The sequence below is a fragment of the Plecotus auritus genome (assembly GCF_963455305.1).
Source record: "Plecotus auritus genome assembly, chromosome: 7".
Lineage (NCBI taxonomy): Eukaryota > Metazoa > Chordata > Mammalia > Chiroptera > Vespertilionidae > Plecotus > Plecotus auritus.
In genome coordinates, this window is record NC_137774.1 from 12,595,614 (window position 1) to 12,616,640 (window position 21,027).

Genomic DNA, 21,027 nt, shown 5'->3' on the forward strand with positions numbered 1-21,027 from the left:
AGAGTTCACACCACCATCTGTCCCCTGGCTGACTCAGCGTCCTCTGATGGAGCATCCATGGGGTGCCAGGCTCCGGGACAGCTCAGGCAAGCCTGGCCCCCAGGGGCTTCTGGTTTAAAGAAGAGTGAGCGGGGAGGCCCAGAGAACAAGCTCTGGGAGTTTCCATCTGGCAGAGGGATCCGAGCAGGCTTCACGGAAGAGGTGACTGCACAGGATCTTGAATGACTAGCAGGATTTGGTCAAGAGGCGATGGGAACAGAAGGAATTGCAGGTGGAGGGAATGTGGTGAGAAAGGGCTGGAAGTGGACAAGGGGGCCCAACATTTGCGCAGCGGTCAATAGCTCAGGGTGGCCGGTGGCCTCAAAGAGCGGGGCCAGAAGGCTGCGAGGTGCAGGGGTCAGACCACGTGGCCCGGAACGCCCAGGGGGAAGACTTCACACTTGGTTCTGGCTTTGGGATCTCGTGCTGCGTCCTCATTCATTCATTTGGGAACTACTGATTGCGCTCCTATTCTGTGCTCTCAAGTGCTGAAGATGCTCTAAGAGACAGCACTGCCACCGCGGAGCTCAAGCTCCCGGAAGAGACACAGACTAGAAAGTCCCAAACAAAGACTAAGAATTAAGATCATGATGGGGCGGTGAAGAAAATAATGACTGGCCATTTGAGAGTAGAGCCTGTGTCCTGTCTCCCCCTCAGACCGAGGCTCCCTGAGGTCAGAGCCTGAGTCTCCTCCGTCAGACGGAGTGCCCTGCACCTCCGGGGAAGGGCAGAGCGTGGGGCACCTGGGAGCAAGAGCAGAGCGTCTAGCAAGCTCCAGGGTGGCTGCTTCCCAGCCCAAGGACCCTCCGGCAGGGTGATCTCTGCCCACATGCTGACCATTGTCCCCCCACCCCCAGCCATCGTTACTTCTCTACCACCAGTGGCTCCCCACGCAGCTGGCACCTCCAACCAGGCCGTGGAGGAGACTGCAAAGCCCGTCTGCTGCTAGAGAAGGCAGGTACGGAGGGGCTGGGAGGGCCTCCAAGGAGGTACCCAGGGACCGAGGGGAGCAGGGATCTTGGAAAGGAGCCACCTTCCCAGCCAGACCTGAGCGGGAGGGCTTCCCTCTCCCCTTTCCATCCATTCCCCCACCCCATTAAACCCTTAAATTAACCTCACCCCACCCAGCGCTATAGAGAGTGCCCCAAAATAAATCCTAAATTACATGCTGCCTGGGGGTGACCACAGCGCTCCTTCCTCCCTCTCCAGCAAACAGACCCGCCCTACCCAATGCTGGTGGGGGGGCACCCCAAATGGGCTATTTATACAGCTCCCCTCTTTGCTGTCTGGCCCTGGTGTCCTTGGGCGAGGCCCAGGCAGGCTACACAGCTCTCCTGGGAGGTGTACAGGGTTGGGGAGCCTGTGAGACTCTCCAGGAATTCAGAGTCTAAATCAGGTTGCTGTGGGGCAATGCTAACAATTACTCTCAGGCACAGCATAGATCTGGACTGTCCTGAGCACAGTGGGCATCTGGTCACCCAGGAAAGCAGCCCGGACACCAGCCTTGCAGGGTGCTGCCCTCCCGGAGAAGGGGGGAAAGGAAGAGGGAGAGAGAAAGAGAAGGAAAAAAAGAGAGATTGAGATAGATGGGAAAGAGAGGGGTGAGATTAATTGAGAAAAAGAGGGGAGTGAGATTGATTGAAAGAGAGAGAAATTGAGAAAACGAGCCCTAACCGTTTGGCTCAGTGGATAGAGCGTCAGCCTGCGGACTAAAGGGTCCCGGGTTCGATTCTGGTCAAGGGCATGTACCTTGGTTGCGGGCACATCCCCAGTAGGGGGTGTGCAGGAGGCAGCTGATCGATGTTTCTTTCTCATCAATGTTTCTAACTCTCTATCCCTCTCCCTTCCTCTCTGTAAAAAATCAATAAAATATATTTTTTTTAAAAGAAAGAAATAGAGAAAACGAGAGGGTAGAGAGGGATATTGAGAGAGTCTTCAGCCCTGGCTGCTGAGGGGAGCAGTTCTGAATCCAGGGCACCCCACAGCACCCAAGAAGAGCTGGCGTCTCTGTCTCCAAGGACCCTGGCACCGAGTGGGGAGCTGGTCGTGGCTATTTTGAGAGCACGGGCTTAAGCCAAGGACCTCCCTGGACAAAGCCATCGTCCATCCTGGGAGCCTGGCTCCACCAGAGGGGCAGTTCCCCTCAGGAAGTATGAGAAGGGGCAGAGAGGGGAGAGGCAAGAGAGAAGAGAGCGGGAGGCAGAGAGACATATACCCACAGAGAAACACAAATGTGGTCAAAGACAGACACACAGGGATGGATCATGACAGAGGGAAGGAGAGGAAGAGGAGGATGAGGGGGTACTTCCGGAGCCCCGGGCCTGGCATCACTCATCTCTACCGCGTGGCACCCAGGAGCCTGGATGCCTGTCCACTGCCCACTGGCTCCTGGGCCCCCTCCCTGCCCTCGGCCTTCGGGACATGTGGGTGAAGGGCTTCCAAACTGCCCAGGAGGGAGACTCTCCTGTTCCAGGGGTCCTCAAACTGCGGCCCGCGGGCCACACGCGGCCCGCCGAGGACATTTATCCGGCCCGCCGGGTGCCGCTGCCTGTCCTGCTTAGCAGCCGACTCGTCCCGGGCCCACAGTGCGCATAGGAATTTGTTCATAGTTTTTTGGTTTTTTTTTTAACTATAGTCCGGCCCTCCAACAGTCTGAGGGACAGTGAACTGGCCCCCTGTTTAAAAAGTTTGAGGACCCTGCCCCTGCTCAGTGCTCCACCCTGCCCTGGGCGCCTGCTCACTCCCCAGAGGCCATAACCTGCCCCTCATGGGGTGTGAAGAGGCGAGGGTCCTCCTCCTGCTTGGCTGCCCTGTATGTGTGTGAGGGGGAGCGAGGGGAAGCAGTGAGTCCAGAGGGGGGACAAGAAATAAGTGCCCCCTCTCACTTGGACTCAGCCCAGAGGGGGGGGCGAGGGGAGAGGCACTGGGAGGAAGAGGGAGGGGAGGGAAGGAGTGGAGAGGCTGGGAGAGCCTGGGAAGGAGCTGGCCTCCAGGCTTTAGTCCCAGGAGGAGGCATGGAGATGGCAGGGACCGGCAGTGTGTGGGTGGCGGTCCTGCAGTGTCTGGAGGACCATGTACACATCCAAGTTCACATTTCATGCTGGTGATTGAGGGGATGGGGCTCAGCCTCTCTGGGCTCCACCCACAGGCTGTAAAGAGAGGAAACAGGACAGCACGAGGTGAGCTGACCTGGTCCCAGCCACCACCACCCACCCCCGAGGGGACATACTTGCACGCACAAGTGAAGTGGGGGCCAAGAACTGTGCCTGGCACCTGGAGGAGGGGCTGGGGTGTGTGTGTGTGTGTGTGTGTGTGTGTGTGTGTGTGTGTGTGTGTGTGTGTGCTGGGTGGGCGTGGGGAACAGAGGATTCCTATGCTGTCTGAGAGGGTCAAAGACCCCTGCAGCCCCCGCTAGAGGGGGTGACACATGGTCTCCTGATTGAACTTGATTATCTGTCTGCTCGCCGGGTCCCCATGCCCCCCACCTGCCCAGAAAGCACTGTTTATAGGGCCTGGGCATCAGACCTGTCATTTAGCTGGAGGAGCAACCCAAGCCACAGGCGGGAGCCCAGCCTCTGCGGAGAAGCAGTGCCCAGCTCGCGGCGGGCAGCAGCCCAGACACTTAGTGCCCTGTTTACCCTGGCATGGGTGGCTGGCACAGGTGGGGCTCTCCAGGGAGCGGCCAGAGGCCCAGCCAGCAGACCCACCTGGAGGCCAAAGAGGAAGCCAAGACAGAGGCTCTGTGGAGCTGGGGGAGCGGTGCATGGAGGGGCGTCCAGTCCAGCTGCACGCTGGCCCTGGCACTGCAGCCCACGGGGCACTACTCCCCAAATTTTAGGGCCCCCTTAGCTGCCCTGCAGGAGGAAAACCATACCAGCTGAGGCCCACAGGGAGAAACTGCAGGTCTAAGGATTCTGGAAGCTTCCCCCCAAGAGAGCAGGGAGGCTGGAGGAAGGGGGTCGGGGGACCCCAGGCCTTTGGAGCCCTGGCCTGGCCTGGATGCCCACAGGCCCAAGGGACCCGCTCCCAGCCCCCAAAGACACACACGTGGCTTCACTTAAGAGAGCACCATCAAAGCGCCCCCTCAGCCAATCACTGCAGAGATGCTGCCCCCACCTTCTTCCTCTGTCATCCAGACCACGGAGACCAGACCCTCAGCCGCCACACCCAACACGCACACAGTCCTCTTACACATCAGACACACGGCGCTCTCCCCAGCTTCCCCCTTCCCCACATGTAACCCACACTCCACAGTGAGGTCACACGCGCTCCTCCCATCTCTGCCCTACCCCCCACCTCCTCTGCTAGCCTCTCTTTCCACTTGCTGCCCGCTACCTTCTGCCCCTCTCTCCTGTCTCTGGGCCCCTGGCCCGGAGGCCTCATCCTCTCCTCTCCCATCTGCACACAGTGGGAACCTTGGAGGCTGCACATCTGGGCAGCTGCCGGCAGCTACCACTCCTCCGCCCGCCCGCAGGCCCCAGGGCTGGGCTGCAGGGGAAGGGGCGCAGCCGGCTGGCACTTGCTCAGGACCTCACTTCCCCCGCTCTCTGTCCCCCTCCGTGGACCTGGATCCCCCCCTCCATTCCAGGCTGAGTCATCCCCACATCTGGAGCCGCTGCACATCTGGAAGAGCTGAAGCCTATGAAGACAACTCCACGTGGACACCCCGCCTCCAAACTCCATCGCACCCCCACCTCCACTAACAGCTGGGTCTGGTCCCTCAACTCCCACCTGGGCCAGGCCCTTGGTCACCTAGCAGGCACCCCAGTGCCAGCCTCCGCCACAGGACATCCGTCAGCCTCAGGGTATCTCCCCAGTAGCAGCAAATGCCACCGCGACACTCAGTGCCCACCCCACTGGGTGGGCAGGGCAGTGCCGGCCTTGGGGGAAGCCAGGCCAGGCCTGGGGCTGGGGAAGGAGGTGAGCCAGGCACTGAGGAGGCAGTGGTTTGGCCCAGCAGGCAGAGTGAGTTTATCCTGGCACCTGGCCCCGAAGCCAAACATCCTCCTCTAACCTCGCAGACACATCAAAGCCGGCAGGGAAGGGGCCCTTCGGCAGAGGAAACCTGCATCCCGGCGGCCTGTCAGCCGGGCTCCGAGCAAAGGACCACCCTGTCCCCATGGGCAGCCCAAGCTCAGGAGGGGCACAGCAGTGGGGGGGGGGGGGGCGGGCAAAGAGGATGCCCTACCGTCCCTTTCCCCCACCCCTTCAGTGCTGCAGGGGGGTGGCGAGTTGCCCTCCTGAGGGTGGCACAGCTGCACCAGGACTCAGCTGTGGCCCCTAGTCCAGGGCTCCCACCCAAGCTCACCCCCTCCCACCCTCTAGGCAGGAGGGCCTGATGGGGGGCGCTCACTTTGTGCCCCACCTGGAAGAGGAGTGTGCACCAAATTGTAGGGGCGCGAGAGAGGGGTGGGGAGGGGAGGGGGCACCCGAGGCTTTGGAAAATAGAAGCGGAAGAGGAGAACTGGGCTGCCAGCCACGGGGCCTCTCTCAGGGGACAGCAGGGGCCGAGGAGGAAGAGGGGCTGCGAAGCGCTAACAAGGGAAAGAGGAGGTGCTAACAGTGCCACTGGGGTGAGGGGGATCCGGGAGCCAAGCTCCCTAAAGGCTGGCCTGGAAGATAAGGAAGCTGGGGGGCGGGGCTGGGGGCTGCCACATCAGCACGGGAAGCTGGATGGTGTGCATGTACGCGTGCCCATGTATGTACACAGGCAGACACACTGCACACGCCCACACATGCGTGCGTGCGCACAGCTGGAGCCAAGTCTGTCCTCGGCTGGGGGCCAGATGATGTGGCCGCTTAGAAGAGCGAAGATTTGCAGAAGAAGCCACCTCCCCCCGCCTCCTTTCCCACCCCTCCGCTCGCTCACACTCTTTCTGTGCCTGACGCCCAGGTCCCTGAGAAGTGATCCGCTTCAGGGGTGTCCCAAGCTGCATCTTCCCCACACTGCGGTCTGCGCCCCCAGACCCTCCCCTGAGGATGACCCACCCACAGAGGGGCTACTCTGTCCACTGGCTGCCCGGAACTCCCAGCTTCGTTGGGACTGGGAAGTTCTTCTGAAGTCTAGCCACAACCCCCCTGTAACATTTGGATCTGAGACGGAGGAACCCACAGCGGGGTGCAGTCGAGCCTTCTTTCAAGGGGCGAAGAAGAGCAGAGCTAGAAAGTGGGGGTCCTATGGGGATCCTCAAGCCTTTTCTTCTCTCTGGCTACCGGGTCCCATCTAAGAGTCAACAGTGGGGGTGGGGGTGGGAGTGGGGCTGCAGGGGGGCGGGGTGGGAAGCCTTGGGGAGAAGGAGTCTCAGAGAGAGGCCACCAGGGCCTTAACCTGGTCCTGGCTCAGCCCCTCCCGCCTGAGTCGTCTCTATTCCATCTGCCACCCAACCTTCCTCAGGAGCCTAACCTCCTCCCCTCCCCGCCCCCCCCCCCCCCCCCGGCCCGCCCCAGTGGAGGTGCTCCCTCTCCACCGCTGGCCATGCCGGAAACCTGCACTTTGGAAGGATAATGGCTCCCAAAAGCCGTTTTTGTCTCGGCTAAGCCTCGGAAGGTGAGCATTATTAGTCCAGCTCCTCCAGCCACTCATAAGGATAATAAGCTCTCTGCCCCGCTAATTGGCAGGTGGCACGCCTCCCTCCACCCTCCTGGCCCACAGGTGGGCGGCTCAGACCTGGGGTCAACTCGCCACCCTCCCACCCATCACCCCAAGAATGAGTGAGGGGTGCTGGACTTCAGTTTCCAGAGGGATTCTGGGAAGGAGCTTCAGACCCTGATCCCACGCCCAAGCATTCCTATTGGCAACGCAGCACGCAGCCGGCCCCTCCTGGAGGGCGGACAGTGTGCCAGGCATTCCTTGCGCTCGCCCCGTGGGAGCTGCTGGATCCTTAGGGAGCCATTTGACTCACTGGGGGGGGGGGGGCGGTGTTGGGGTGTACAGTTGGGAGGGGCAGCAAGCAGAAGAAGTGGATTCCCCAAACCATGCAGCCGGTGGAGTTGGGGAGCTCAGTCAGTCAGGAATGACCCCCTCCCCCCACAACGCACAGCTCCCCACCGAGGACTTCAGGAATTCATTCCCTAAATTCATTCCCTGGAGAGATCTGGCCCCTGACCTCAGGAGGGCCCCAACCGGCTTCAGCTCAGTGACAACAGAGCCAGTGTTTACTCGGAACAAAGCACCGTGGGGAAATGAAGGCTGAATCAGAGCTGGGCCAGCCCCCGCAGCCAGAAGGGGGGATGGGGGGGGAGACAGCAGGACATGTGCACACATCTAGGAGAGAAGCCGAGAAGGCCTGGGTGGGGGCGAGCAGGGAGGGAACAGTCCCTTCTTGCAGGAAGATCCAAGTGCTGGAAGGCTTTCAGGAGGAGGTGGTATTCGAGCTGAGCTTTGAAGGACAGGGTGAGAATTTGTTAGGTTTCAGGGCGGGGTCTGGGGAGTTGTGTTCTGGGGCGGGGGAGCCACTCAAGCTGAGGAAAGGAGGGGAGCAGGAAAGGGTCAGGTGTGTGGCTGGAGGACGTGTGGGCAGGGCAGAGGAGCACACGCTAGGCCAGGTCGGGGCTGGGCCTCCCTGAGACGGGACTTTATTCAGGCAGAAGTCGGGGAGCCTCTGGAAATTAGGGAGCAAGGGAGTAGGCAATGGGGAGCCTAGGCTGGAGGCCTTATGAAGATGGTTGTGATGGCCCTGGGGGGCCACACTGCATGGGGGCAGTGACAACAGGGACACCTGTGACAAGCAGGGTCCCAGTCCCCCTGAGTGCTCAGCCTGAGGGACAGGCGGGCACCTCCATGAGGCCAACCCAGGCAGTGGGGGAGAGAAGGGGGGTGCAAACCAGAAATAGAGGGAATTTATCAAATGACTGGTCCCAGCACCACTGTCACATCGGCCTCCTGTGGCCCTCTAGGAGGAGTGGGCACCAGCCCTCTCTGATCTGGCCCTTGTCGGGTGCAGAACACTAGATGGACAGCAGAGGGAGATAGTGAGTCAGCATTCTGGGGAGAGCAGCTCTCAGGAGGAAGCAAACCCTTAATTCCTTGTCACCTCACTCTGCCTCTATGTGAAATGAAGACAGGGAGCTTTGGGCCTCTTTCTTTTGCCAGCAATAAAACACTTACTGCATGTCGTTATTAAACTAACATTTATTTACCATTACTGTATTCCAGACACTGAGGGGCTTTTATGACCCTACTAGAGGCCCGGTGCATGAAAATTCATGCACTGGAGGGGGGTCCCTCAACCTGGCTTGCCCCCTATCACGGTCTGGGAGCCCTCAGGGGCGGGAGGCGACCCGGGGAAGATGACACCCCATCACACCTCTGCTGCTGCCACTGCCGGCAGTGCAAGCCTTGGCCGGCCCTGGTTACCTGAACCTTGGGTGGCCTTGGGTGGCTGGGCAGCCGCTATCCGAGGCTTGCCTGTGCCTCAAGCCAGCCCTAGGTGGCTGGGGGGCTGAGGGGACTGGGGGACTCCAGAGGCAGGCGTGCGGAGCAGCCGGGCCCACCACCAGGGGGGCTGAGGGGACTGGGCACACCATCTTGTGGCTGTGGGTGCCACCATCTTTGAGGGAGGGGCAGTCAATTAGCATATTCTCTCCTTTTTTTAAAAAAAAATATATTTTATTGATTTTTTACAGAGAGGAAGGAAGAGGGATAGTCAGAAACATCGATGAGAGAGAAACATCGATCAGCTGCCTCTTGCACACCTCCTACTGGGGATGTGCCCGCAACCAAGTTACATGCCCTTGACCAGAATCGAACCCGGGACCCTTCAGTCCGCAGGCTGACGCTCTATCCACTGAGCCAAACCGGTTCTGGCAGCATATTCTCTCCTTATTGGCTATGGGCACTGCCATCTTTGGGACGGTGTGAGGGTCAATTAGCATATTCCCTCTTTATTAGATAGGATGTGATAAAGTAAGTTATCCACCTCCCCTCACCTCCCCCCCCCCCCCGCCTCGTTCACAAATGAGTTTCGAGAGGCACAGAGACGTTAAGTTTCTTGACTAAGGTCACACAGCACACCATAGTAAGTGGCACACTTAGCAACACAACAGAATACCGCCCCTGCAGGCAGAGCTGGGCCAGAGCAGAATGTTCTGTGGGCTTTGAAAAGGAAGATCCCAGCCCACAGCCGTAAGCCATTATGGATATGCGTGTCCACCACAGTATGGTGGGGAGCAGGCAGAGGGGAACAGAACTCGGCCTGGCTCCTCCCCCTCACCCAGGGCCTGGACTGGGCTCAGCAGGCTTCACGGGGTCCCCAGGCAGGATTCTTCCGTCTGTCCGGGGCAGCAGCTGCCTCCTGAGGCTGCCTCTGGGTGTGGGGTCTCGAGACCCGTGTGGTTCTGGTCCTGACTCAGCCCCAAAGTCCCGGGTGACTTGGCCTCCCCACCCCTCTGAGCTCCAGTTGGCTTCTTTGGTGGACTAGCTGACCGCCCAGGCCCTTCCAGCTGGGCCCTTGCAGGCGGCACAGACAATCAGCTCGTTCTTTCGTGAAAGGGCCGGGGCGATGGCGAGCGTGTATGAAGACATTTGGACTTTGCTGCTCTTGGGAAATCCCAGATGGAATTTGGTGTGGAATCTAGAGGGACCCACTGACCGCATGAGGTCTCTGGGCCTCGCTGCCCCCTGCACGCCTGAGCACACACGTGCATGCATGCACCCATCCCCTCCCACTGACAGATTAAGCATTGAACAGAAGATGCTGGCTCTGTCCACGACCCTCCTGCCTCTCCACAAGAACAGCCTCCTGTCTGCTCTGACTCGGGTCCCATTGTGCCCCCACCCCCTCCCGACCTCACCCATTAAGAATGCTGGGGCCCTGGGAGCCATGGTGGATGCTGACAACAAGGGTTAGTGTTCTCGGCTGGGCTGGGACCACCCACCTCCAGGCCCTTCCCCTCCCCATTTGCAGGAAGGAGCATAGAAGGGCAGTTTTGTGTCATGAAAAAACTGGGGGCCCGGAGGGAGGGTCCAGAGGCCCTCTGGCCCCCTCCCCATGAGCCTTACTTTCCCACTGGGGAGTTGTGGGCCAGCGGCTGGAGCATTTCTTCTCAAATGCCTGCTCTACGACATTTCAGGGATGTGGGTATCGTTGCCAGATCTAACAAATAAAAACACAGAACACCCGGTTAAATATGAATTTTAGGTAAACAACAAATAAATTTTAGTGTAAATATATCCCAGCTTTTGCCCAGGACATATTCATGCTGAAAATATTACCCATTCTTTATGTGACATTCAGATCTAACTGGGTGTCCAGTATTTGGTCTGGCAACCCTAGACGTGTGTCAGGTGGATGCCAGAGAGCCAGAGGGAATGATGCCAGCCTCCCGCCCTCCTCCTGCCCTTCCCCGGGACACTGGTGCCTGCCTGGTCCCTTTCCCTCAGCCCTCCCAGCTTCCCACGTCTACCCAAAAACCCCTCCATGCCCTCTTCAGCACCCCATTTCACTCCCCAGGACATCCTCCTCCCCCAAACTCACCTCTCTTCCTCTCCTCTAAGGGCCACGCCTCTGTAGGGCTCTGGGCTTGGGCAGAGTGGCAGCAGGTGTGGTGGAAATACCCCCGCACCCAACCTTGAGCGCTGACGCAGGGAGGCCAAGGCAGGGATGGGAAGGCCTTAGAAGTCCAAGTTGGCAATGACTTCACCAAGGAGATAGCAGAACGGGCACTCTGGACTAGGTGCCCCTTAGCAGAGAGGCAGGCTGGGTAGAGAGCCAACTGCAGGGGCGTGAGGGAAGAGGTGCCTCCACCCCATGTACATTCCCCTCTCCAAGCTCAGAGTCACCAAGAAATGAGAATAGAGGAGTCATTCTGTAGGGCCAGACCCTAATTCCACGTAGATCAGGAATCTAGAAGAATCTGCCCTTAGGGGCCAAAAAGGGACAAGAGATGATGAGAAACAGAGACAGGGAAAGAGGAGAGAGAGAGAGAGAGAGACCAGGGAAAGATATATTGGCAGAGAGAGACCAAAAAGTTGGTGAGAAAAACACACGTAGAGACGTAGGAAATCAATGGAAACGGAGAAAACCAGACTCCTCGGCTGAGACAAACGGACTAAGGAAGAAAGGAGGAACACAGATGGGAAACGGGAACAGAGACATGGAGAGAAACGAGTGGAGACTAAAACAGGAAGATGGGCTGGGAGGCATGGGGAGCAGACCAGAAGTGTAAACACTGAACAGAGATAACAGGACCGGGAGAGATGAGAAGCAGAGATAAAGAGGACGTGGTGAGAGAACAAGAGGGGGCCAGAGGAGACCGGCTGTCCTTTCACACGAACTTGGGGATAGTTTCCAGGGGAAAACCGGATTTGAGACACAGCAGGAGACGTCTCACAACTTCAGGACCGAGCATGACCTGGAGCCCTCCCCTTTCCCCAGGCCGAGGAGCAGCACCCCACCCCACCCACCATCTCCATTGCGCCCTCTCCCCAGGCGTCCGCGCTTCATCTCTCCAGCTCCCGCTCTGTTCCCACAGGTCTCATCCGTGTTTGGGCGTCGGGCTCTCATCCTGCGCTTATCACCTCCGAGACGGCATCCCACCCCGCCCATCAGCCAGCTCCCCGGGGAGGGAGCGTGGGAGACCAGCCCCAGGTCCCAGGTCCCAGGTCCCAGGTTCCAGCCCAGCGTCCCCTCGCTCCCGGGAAATCCCGGGTTGGGCGGCACTGCCACCTGCCGGCCGGACCAGGAAGCACAGCACGCCTCGAGGGCTGGGGCGTGGCCGCGGAGGGTGGGGCGTGGCCGCGGAGGGTGGGAATCCCGCCCCATTCCCGCCCCTCGGGGCTGGGACAGCCTGCGCGGGGTCTTCCCAGGAATCCGGGCGGACCAGTTCGCCTGCGCCGAACCTCCCCTGGCTGCTGCTCAGCCCCATATCGGACGCCGTGGCAAGTCTCCAAACTCTGGGGCCTTAATTGCCCCTGTAGTCAAAAGGAGGAAGTGTACCTAGGGAGGTGGGGGGACACGGTTGTACCAGGGCTGTGCTCCTGGTTCTCCTGCCCCAGAAATCAGCCAGGCCGCCTCTTCCTCCCTTCTTGGCAAAAAAGAAAAAAGAAAAAGAAAGAGAGAAAGAAAAAAATGGGGGTGGGGGGAGTGACACTTTCCCCCATACAATACCCTGAATCCACTCCAGAACCTTCTTTCCCCTCAACCTCTGCCCCGCAGAAGGCCAGGTGTGAAGGGACTTCCAGTGGCCCCCTCTGCCAGCATCCGCTCGCCCCTGCCCGGCGCAGCACTCCCTCCCTTAAGCCTGGGGCCACTTAGGGGTGGGGCAGTGGTTGGGAGTTGGGAAGGGGTAGTTTAGTAGTCTTGAACTGACCCCACAATTTTTCTCAATTAATCTCATCTATTTCCCAATTACCAAAACCCAACCCGGACCTCTCCCCTCTCCTTCCCGCCTCCTCCCTGCCCCAAGTCCGGCCTCTGGCGGCGCAGAAGCTCCGCCCCATCCCGAGGCGGGACCCCATAGGTGGAGAGACGTGGGAGAAGTCGCGGCCCCGCCCCTCCCCGCCTCTCCCCTCCCCTCCCCGCCCCTCCCCGCCTCTCCCCGCCTCTCCTCTCCTCCCCTCTCTTCCCCTGACACACGGAAGCTCAGTGGCCCCAACACCAGGATGTCGGACGCCTGGGTCCTCCGCCTCTTACCCACCTTGCTGCTCGGCCTGCTGGCCGGCCTCCAACAGGTGAGCATTCGGGAGGTAAAGCTTTAGAACTTTCAGGGTCCGACCTTTGGGGGTCTGGGGACTGCTTCTGGAGCCGGGTCACCACCTCCCATTGTTAGGGTTTCCTCGTGACCACACGCAATTAGCCACTTCCTTTCTTTTTGCTGGGGAGGTGCAGGTGGGGGCAGCTGAGGGAAGCCCTGAAAAGGCCGGGGTTCCTTCGCCTTGGGGGGCTGTGCAGTGACTCTGACCCTCGCCCACCACCATCTGACACCTGGCACCTGTGTGCGAGTGGGGACTTTGATCCGCACCTTACTTAGCCTTGGATAGTCCTTCCCGCTCCTTGATGCGTCAGAAAACGGGAACTGTCTGGAACTGAGGTGTGGACGCCTGGCTAGCCTGTCTCCCCAGCTCTGTTCTCTAGTGCTGGGTGACCTTGGAGAAGTCCTGGCCATCTCTGGACTGTTTGTTTGCTTGTGCCCCAGGGGAGAGCTGGCTCCTTAGTCCCTTTCTAGGAGTGGGGATTTGATCTGGCTGCCTGACCCAAGGCTGTCTCGGAAATCTGTGATTCTTCTGAGTGGGCAGGCACGCCCTCCTCACACACCCCCTCTCTCACACCCCCAGGGATGGGGAAGTGCTATCCAGTTCTGCGATGGGAGGTTCTCCTGGACACCTATGTGAGTCTAGAAGACAGATTTTTAACCAGGCTGGCTTCCCAGAGCAGGGCACATTCGACTTTCAGGGCCGCTTTGCCCCTGAAGCCCTGGTACTCCTCAGTCACTAGGCCCTTCCTCTTGTTGATTCCTCCCAACATCTTCAGGGCACAGGTGCTGCTGATGTCCCCAGTTCACCTGTAAGTACAGTGTGAAGCCATGCTCTGATTAACAACAGGTGTAAATGCTCAGAAATGCGTTGTTAAGTGATTTTATCGCGGGAGCCTCATCGAGTGCACCTACACAAACCTAGATGGTATAGCCCAGTGGTCGGCAAACTGCGGCTCGCAAGCCACGTGCAGCTCTTTGGCCCCTTGAGTGTGGCTCTTCCACAAAATACCACGTGCGGGCACGCACGTACAGTGCGATTGAAACTTCGTGGCCCATGCGCAGAAGTCGGTTTTCGGCTCTCAAAAGAAATTTCAGTTGTTGTACTGTTGATATTTGGCTCTGTTGACTAAGGAGTTTGCCGACCACTGGTATAGCCTACTACACACTTAGGCTGTATGGTATAGCCTAGTGGTCGGCAAACTGCAGCTCGCGAGCCACATATGGCTTGCAAGCTGTGGTTTGCGGCTCTGTTGACTCATGAGTTTGCCGACCACTGGTATAGCCTATGGCCTGTACAGCAAGTTACTGTATTGAATCCTGTAGGCAACTGTAACACAGTGTGTCTGTGTTTCTAAACATAGAAAAGGTACAGTCAAAATACAGTATAAACAATTTGAAAAATGGTACACCTGTATGGGGCACTAACCAGGAATGGAGCTTGCAGGACTGGAAGTTGCTCTGCTGGCTATGGCATCACTAGGCAACAGGAATTTTCAGCTCCATTAGAATCTTGCTAGAGGCTTGGTGCACGAAATTCGTGCACGAGTGGGGTCCCTAGGCCTGGCCAGCAATCAGGGCTGATCTGTGGGGCCATCGGTAGGGTGATCAGGGCCCCCACTTGCACATGCCTTGGCTGACCTGGCGCTGCCCGCTTGCTGGCCCTGTCCCCCACTGCCACCAGTCGCTTCCCTCTGCGGGGCAACCGGCAGGGCAATCAAGGGGCCCCACTCGCACTCACCTTGGCTGGTCTGGCACCACCCACCACCACCAGTCGGGGCCTGCGGGCTGGGGGCAGCTCCTGTGTTGAGCATCTGCCCCCCTGGTGGTCAGTGCATGTCATAGCATCCAGTGGTTCTACAGGTCATTCAGCCGTTTGGTCGATTTGCATATTAGGGGCTTTAGATAGATAGATGGGACCACTGTTGTCTATGTGGTCTGTTATTGACCAAAACATGCTTATGCAGCACATTGACTGTAAGCTGAGGTTCCCCAAGATCATCCTGATGCTTGATAGAACTCAGGCTCTGGACCACCTCAGACAAGACCGCCCTCTGGTATATGGGGGAAGAGAAATCTCAGAGAAGATCTCCTATCCCTCCCAAACAGGAACTCAGGCCAAACTTATTAAGCTGTTCACATCTGTTCTGCTTAGCTGGGGGCCAGCAGAGGGAGGAGGGATAGGGCCTGGGATCTGAAGGGGCTGCCACTGAGTGTCTGCACCCCTTGGTCTTGCCCCAACTCTGCCGTGGCCCCTCTGTGCTGTGTGGTCCTCCCCTGCCCTGGGCCCACTTGCCCCAGGGATTCATTGCTGCTCCAGTGCCCACTGTCCAAGGCTTGTGAGAAGCTGGTACTCACACGGGACTGAACACACAGGGGGAATCGGTGCAGCTACCCTTGGCTGTCAGTGGTATTCTTAGCTCGCTGTTGTTGTCATTAGCAATTGTAATGTTACTGGAATATTTCAAGAAAAGGTCTAAAGATAGGATGGTCTCATCAAAGTTAACTTCTTTTTATTTTATTTTATATTTTTATTGATTTCAGAGAGGAAGGGAGAGGGAGAGAGAGATAGAAACATCAGTGATGAGAGAGAATCATTGATTGACTGCCTCCTGCACACCCCACACTGGGGATCGAGGCCCAAACCCAGGCATGTGCCCTGACCAGGAATTGAACCATGACCTCCTGGTTCACAGGTCCACGCTCAACCACTGAGCCATGCTGGCCGGACTTAACTTCTTTTATATATATATATATTTTATTGATTTTTTTTACAGAGAGGAAGGGGGAGGGATAGAGTCAGAAACATCGATAAGAGAGTAACATCGATCAGCTGCCTCCTGCACACCCCCTACTGGGAATGTGCCCACAACCAAGGTACATGCCCTTGACTGGAATCGAACCTGGGACCCTTCAGTCCGCAGGCCGACGCTCTATCCACTGAGCCAAACCGGTTAGGGCCGGACTTAACTTCTTATTCTTGAGCCCTGGTTGTTTGTCTCCGGGAGGCTGGGGTGACATAACCTCCCATTCCCTACTATGTTCCCATCGCTGCATTCCTCCCCAAACCCAGTCTGGGAGTGGCCAGGAAGAAATGAAACCAGGCAATTAATGAATGCTCTTTCATTCTGCCAATTTTGTTGGGTTTTCAACAGTAATGAAACAGACCAAAATCCCTCCCCTGTGGAGTTTATGCTCTACCCAGGAAACACACAATTAACAAGATAAAGGAAAATGTGTGGTATGTTACATGTTGATAAGAGCTATGCAGAAACATTAAGCGCAGTGAGGGAAGGGGACTGCTTTGGGGCCGGTGATATAATTCTAAGTAAGATGGTCAGAAAGGAAGGTGCTGGGGCCAGCCTTGCAGATACCTGGGGGAAGAATGTTCCAAGCAATACACATCATCGCTATTAATTGGATGAAATTCTGGACAGACACCTGGATGCCCCACAGAACTAGTGCAGAAGAGCTGCGGGGAGAGGGGCTGGTTCCAGAGAGGTGGGTGGGGCGGCTGCAAGGAGTGAGGAGCCCTGCCAGGCAGGGATCTGAGGAATGGACAGGGTTCAGCAGACCATGAAGGCGTGGGGAAGAGGGCCTGGCCTGCCCCTGCTTGTCGGTGTAAAGCAGCGGGGTGTGTGCAGGGAACTCCCAGTGGGTGTGTGTGCAAGAGGGGAGAGGGCGGCTAAGGCTGGTGGCTGGGGGTCAGGGCCCCAGGGAGCCCCTGACAGGGGCTTCCAGCATGGTTGGGGGTCATCAGATTTTTGTGGGGAGTGACTCTGGTGGGCAGAGTTTAGCGTCCTGGACTGTAGATGTAAGAGGGTGTGAGCTTACAGACGTGGGGAACAGCGAATATGGTGGGGGCAAGGGAAGGAGAGCTGGGGGCCTCCAGCGGGCAGCCAGGGCTCCCATCATTGACCTGGGGGCATGGCGGGGTGAGGTGGAGAGCAGGCTTGGGGGAAGATGCTGCTCCACTGGGGACCTGCTGGCGGTCAGGGACCTGGGCAGCATCTGAGTTTATGATCCCTAACTTCTGCCTCTTTTCTTCCACAGGCTGCAGCCAAATGTGGCCTCTTGTAAGTCTGGGGTTTGGGCTATAACTTCCAAACTGGGGAGGAGACACCGCAGACCTGTCCTGCCTGTCTTCATGGGAGGGAGCAGCACATCCATCACCCTCTCCCCTTCCAGCCGGAAACCATCCCCACACACCCCTACCCAGAGAAGGAGACTCTGCCCCTCCCACTCCCCACCAGCCACCCCAGGGGGGCTTCACACCGTGGGCCTTCTGAAGCCGAGTCCCCCTCCTTCTTACTACAGTCTCAGGCCCTCTCCCCTCTGAGGGGACCCTGGGAGTGGGGGGCAAACAGTGTGGGACCTTCATATAGAAATGCCAGGAAGCCTGAGCACCAGGAGAAGGCGGGTGGTCTATAGGCAGGAGAGTCAGCACTGGGTGTGGCAGGAACACTGGCTCCTCCCTCCTCCTTCTCCTCCTCTTCCTCCTCCTCCTCCTCCTCCTCCTCCTCCTCCTCCTCCTCCTCCCCTGTGGGCACCAGCAAGGGCTGGCTCCTCGCTCCTCCTCAGTTAGCTCCGGACACTCCCCACTCCCCCTCTCTCCACCACCACACTCCATCCCCCACACCTGCCCACTGAGGTTGGCAGGACACTCGTTACACCCATTTTGTCGATGAGGAAAGTGAGGCCCAGGAAGGAGCATGACTTGGCCCAAGTGCACAAGGCCAGTGGTGAGATGCCCCTGGACCTTGGTTCCTCCCACTGAGCCCAGAGGGGGCCCCTGCCCTCCCCCCACAAGGGGCATGGCTCATGTCCTGAGTGTATGGGTGCGTTTGGGGGAGACTGGGATTCTTCTGCCTCCCCACTTTGGTAACAACAGCCTCTCTCTGCCCCCACGAGAAGCACCTGCCCTGAAGGGTTCAAATGCTGCGGTAACACCTGCTGCCAGGAGTATGAGCTCTTCTCCGGCCCCATTAGGTGAGCCCAGGGCCAGCTCCTTCGGGCTCAGCCCTCTGAGGGGCCTGGTCCACACAGGACAGACTGGCCTTCCTGGCCTGGGGGTGGGTGCAGGTCAGGGTGGGGGGAGGGAGGTGCGGCGGGGATGGCTGGAGGCTCAGGGTGATGGTGGTGGTTCCTCCCCCAGGATCTTCGTCATCATCTTCCTGACCTTGATGCCCATCATGTGCATCTGCGGCCTGGCGAAGCGCTTCTGCCGCTACTGCAGAGAGGAGGAACCGGACCCTCGGATGGATCACATGAGGCCCCCAGAACAGCCCACTGTCGCCCCCACAGAGAGGGTCACCGGGGTGTCCATCCCTGAGCTGCCACCCTCCTACAGTGAGGTGGGTGTCTACCCTAATCCCTGCCCTGCCCCTTGGCCTCCTGCATCTCCCTGCTGTCCGGCTTTTAGAGCAGCAGTGATGGTGGAGGCCTCCTTACCCCGGCGAGCGTCCTGCAGCAGCATTGGGTCACTCCTGTCCCTGGTACACGCGGGTGGCAATGCCAGTGCCGGGCCCTAAGAAGTCTCTGTGTCCCCTCCTTTCCCTGCAGATTATTCTGAAGCCAGACCTGGGCCTGCCCCCCTTGGAACCGCCCCCTCCCTACAGCCTCAGGCCTGAAGAACATTCTGGGGTCCCCAGAGGCATTGACAACCCAGCCTTCTGAACCACCTCCTGCCTGGAATCCTGCCTCAGTCACCTTCCCGACACCTCCTGGATCAAGCCAGAGACGCCTGGGGCCCCCGAAACACCCCCATCCAGCCTGCTACCTCTCTGGATTTAACTTATTGCTTTTCCTGCCCCTGTCCCACCCCAGCTGTCTTGCTTGTCCCAAAGGCGGGGCTGGAGCAACAGTGTCCAGCCACCACCCCCAACCCGAGTTAGAGGCTGCCAAGAGGAAAGTGTCAGCAGTTGGAGGGGACTGGCAGTAGGATGAGGGGTGGAGAGCGCCCCGCTTCTCAACCGGACAGCGGCTCTGAGATGTGAAGGACACTGCGTACCGAGGAGATCCAACCGCGTGAGCTCTGAGCCGGCTCCAGTTCTACCAGAATAGAGAAGGCCCTATTCTCCCCCACCCTACCCCCTGGCACATGTACTCACTAAACTAGCTCGTTGCTGCTGCTGCTGAGAACCTGCCTCTGGCTATGTGTGCAGGTGAGCCCAGACTCTGCTGGGAAACTGGGGGAGGGGGGTGCCATTCTGCACCCCAAATCCCACCATTGATGAGTCTTCAGGGACCGTGTTGACAATAAGCCTAGGAAGACAGTACATCCGTGGGCCACCCTCCGGGAGAGGATCTTTACAGATGCTTTGACTTGCAGTTCTTGGAGGTCTCTGGGTGCTAAAGAGCCTGGACAGGTTGCTGGGGTGGAAGTGACCAGTGTGTGCTTCCACACCCCATCCTCCCACTGCTGTCCTGGGGAGACAGAGCTCAGCTCCCTGACTCTCGCCATGGGGGCGGGGAGCAAGGAGGCTGGCCATCTGTAGGGCTGGGCCTCCCAAGATCAGCCCCACCCTGGAATCTCCTGGAGGGCAGACCCACCCTTTTCTTCCAGTCCCATCTGTGCCGTTAACCCTTAAGAGGAAAGCATTGCAGCACAGAGTGTGCCTGGGGCTGGGTCCCAGGGAGTCTGTAGCAGAGCATGGAGTTGAGAGCCTAGCATGGCGCATGCAGCGTGAGTGAGTGAGAGCATGCCCGTGTCTCAGGGCTCCAGCAGGGCTGGGCTCCTCCTCTGCACACTGACCTTGCAGCCCAGGAATGCTGGCCTTCCTCCCCAGGCAGAGGGCACGGCGGCAGCGCTGGCCGAGCTCCTGGCAGGACCCGAGGTGGAACTGGCCCTGGTGTGCCGGCCGGGACGGCTCCTCCAGGCCCCGCCTAGTCATACCCAGCCTTGGGGCATCAGGACCCAGGCAGGGGCAGGTGGCAGAGGGCATGGCACAGCCAGCCCCCAAAGGCCGGGAGCAGGGGCTGTCTGGCGGAGAGTTCCTGCCTGAGGCGGCCTCAGAGGGAGCACAGTTGTAAGGAAGTTTTTTACTTTGTATGCTTTATCATTGTTTGTATTTTTACCATGAGCAAGTATGCCTTTTACAAATTTAACAAAAGATTTCTTTCATGGAATCAGCTTTGGAAGTTAATAAAGACTCACCTTGTGAACTTTGATCGGCAGTAATTCATGCATTATCAGCCCTGCTATGAGGAAGAGACTAGAAGAACTCAGACATGTGATGCACTCATGACATATATGTGACCCAGGGAATAGATACACAATGGACATGGGAAAGCCTGGACACCACCAGGCATGTGAGGGCATGTGATGACCGTTCGTGAGACCTGTGCAGGACTGACCGGCACGCGGTACATAGAGGATGTCTGGCTGGTCGGGTGGGTGGATCAGCAATTTCACAATGACTGAGAATTTCATGCCTTTTGCTTGGCTTAACAGTTCAAACCCAATGAATGAATAATAAAAGATGGAATCACTTCGCCTGGCCGGCCAGTGGGGCTCAGTGGCTGAGTGTCAACCTATGAATCAGGAGGTCACAATTCGATTCCAGGTCAGGACACATGCCTGGGTTTCAGGCTTGATCTCCAGCAGGGGGCGTGCAGGAGGCAGCCGATGATACACTCTCATCATTGATGTTTCTGTCTCCTCTTCCTCTCTGAAATCAATTTAAAAAAACATTTTTTAAAAAACAAAGATGGATTCACTTGAATGCATGAATGAATGAATGAATGATCACCTGAGTGAGTGAATGAATGAACAAATGTGAAGATCTGCCATCAGACATTTGTAAAGATACTAGTACACACAGCTTGGTTAACACAAAAAAGGTGGTCCTTGCGTGTGTGGACTTGAACTGCTTCAGGGGACTTCCCAGATGCCTGGGGAGTGTAGGAAAAGCTGTGCGTAGGGGCATGCTGGGGTGATGGGGGAGGGCCTTATGCTCCAGGGTCAGAGAAAGGAGGAGAAGGGAGCTCTTCGTGGTGGGAAGTTGGGAGGAGGATGACACCAACAAGAATCTAACCTCACCAGGGGACTGAGTTTCAAAACTCCAGCTCCGGACATGTTCGTTTCTGCCCCAGCACCTCCTAGTCTCAGTTACCCTGTTTGTACAATGAAGAGGTTTCCCCCTTCCAGCTCAGATAGGGTGTTTCCCAAGTTGGGAGGGAAGAGAGTTCAGAGAACCTCTTTGACTCCACAGCCCTTCCTCCGTTCCACCTCAGCCACACCCTCAGATGGGTACAGCTGATCTTGTCATCCGATAACCTCAAACCTCCCACACCCTG

At 58.0% G+C, this 21,027-nt stretch overlaps 1 protein-coding gene across 1 annotated transcript; it reads left to right on the top strand.

Annotated features, from left to right (window-relative positions):
• Positions 1-12,613: 12,613 nt before the first annotated feature.
• TMEM92 (transmembrane protein 92) lies at positions 12,614-19,898 on the top strand. The gene is made up of 5 exons (XM_080679140.1): positions 12,614-12,709; positions 16,783-16,805; positions 17,644-17,718; positions 17,885-18,083; positions 18,292-19,898. The coding sequence occupies exons 1-5, from the start codon at positions 12,641-12,643 to the stop codon at positions 18,403-18,405; spliced, it is 480 nt and encodes a 159-aa protein (XP_080535266.1). The 5' UTR covers positions 12,614-12,640; the 3' UTR covers positions 18,406-19,898.
• The last annotated feature ends 1,129 nt before the right edge of the window (positions 19,899-21,027 follow it).

Bases quoted from the DNA above. Each gene is read 5' to 3' on its own strand.
- TMEM92 (XM_080679140.1), top strand. From the start codon at position 12,641: ATGTCGGACGCCTGGGTCCTCCGCCTCTTACCCACCTTGCTGCTCGGC. The intron at 16,806-17,643 runs GTAAGTCTGGGG...CCCCACGAGAAG, and splicing joins GCAGCCAAATGTGGCCTCTT to CACCTGCCCTGAAGGGTTCA. The intron at 17,719-17,884 runs GTGAGCCCAGGG...TTCCTCCCCCAG, and splicing joins CTCTTCTCCGGCCCCATTAG to GATCTTCGTCATCATCTTCC.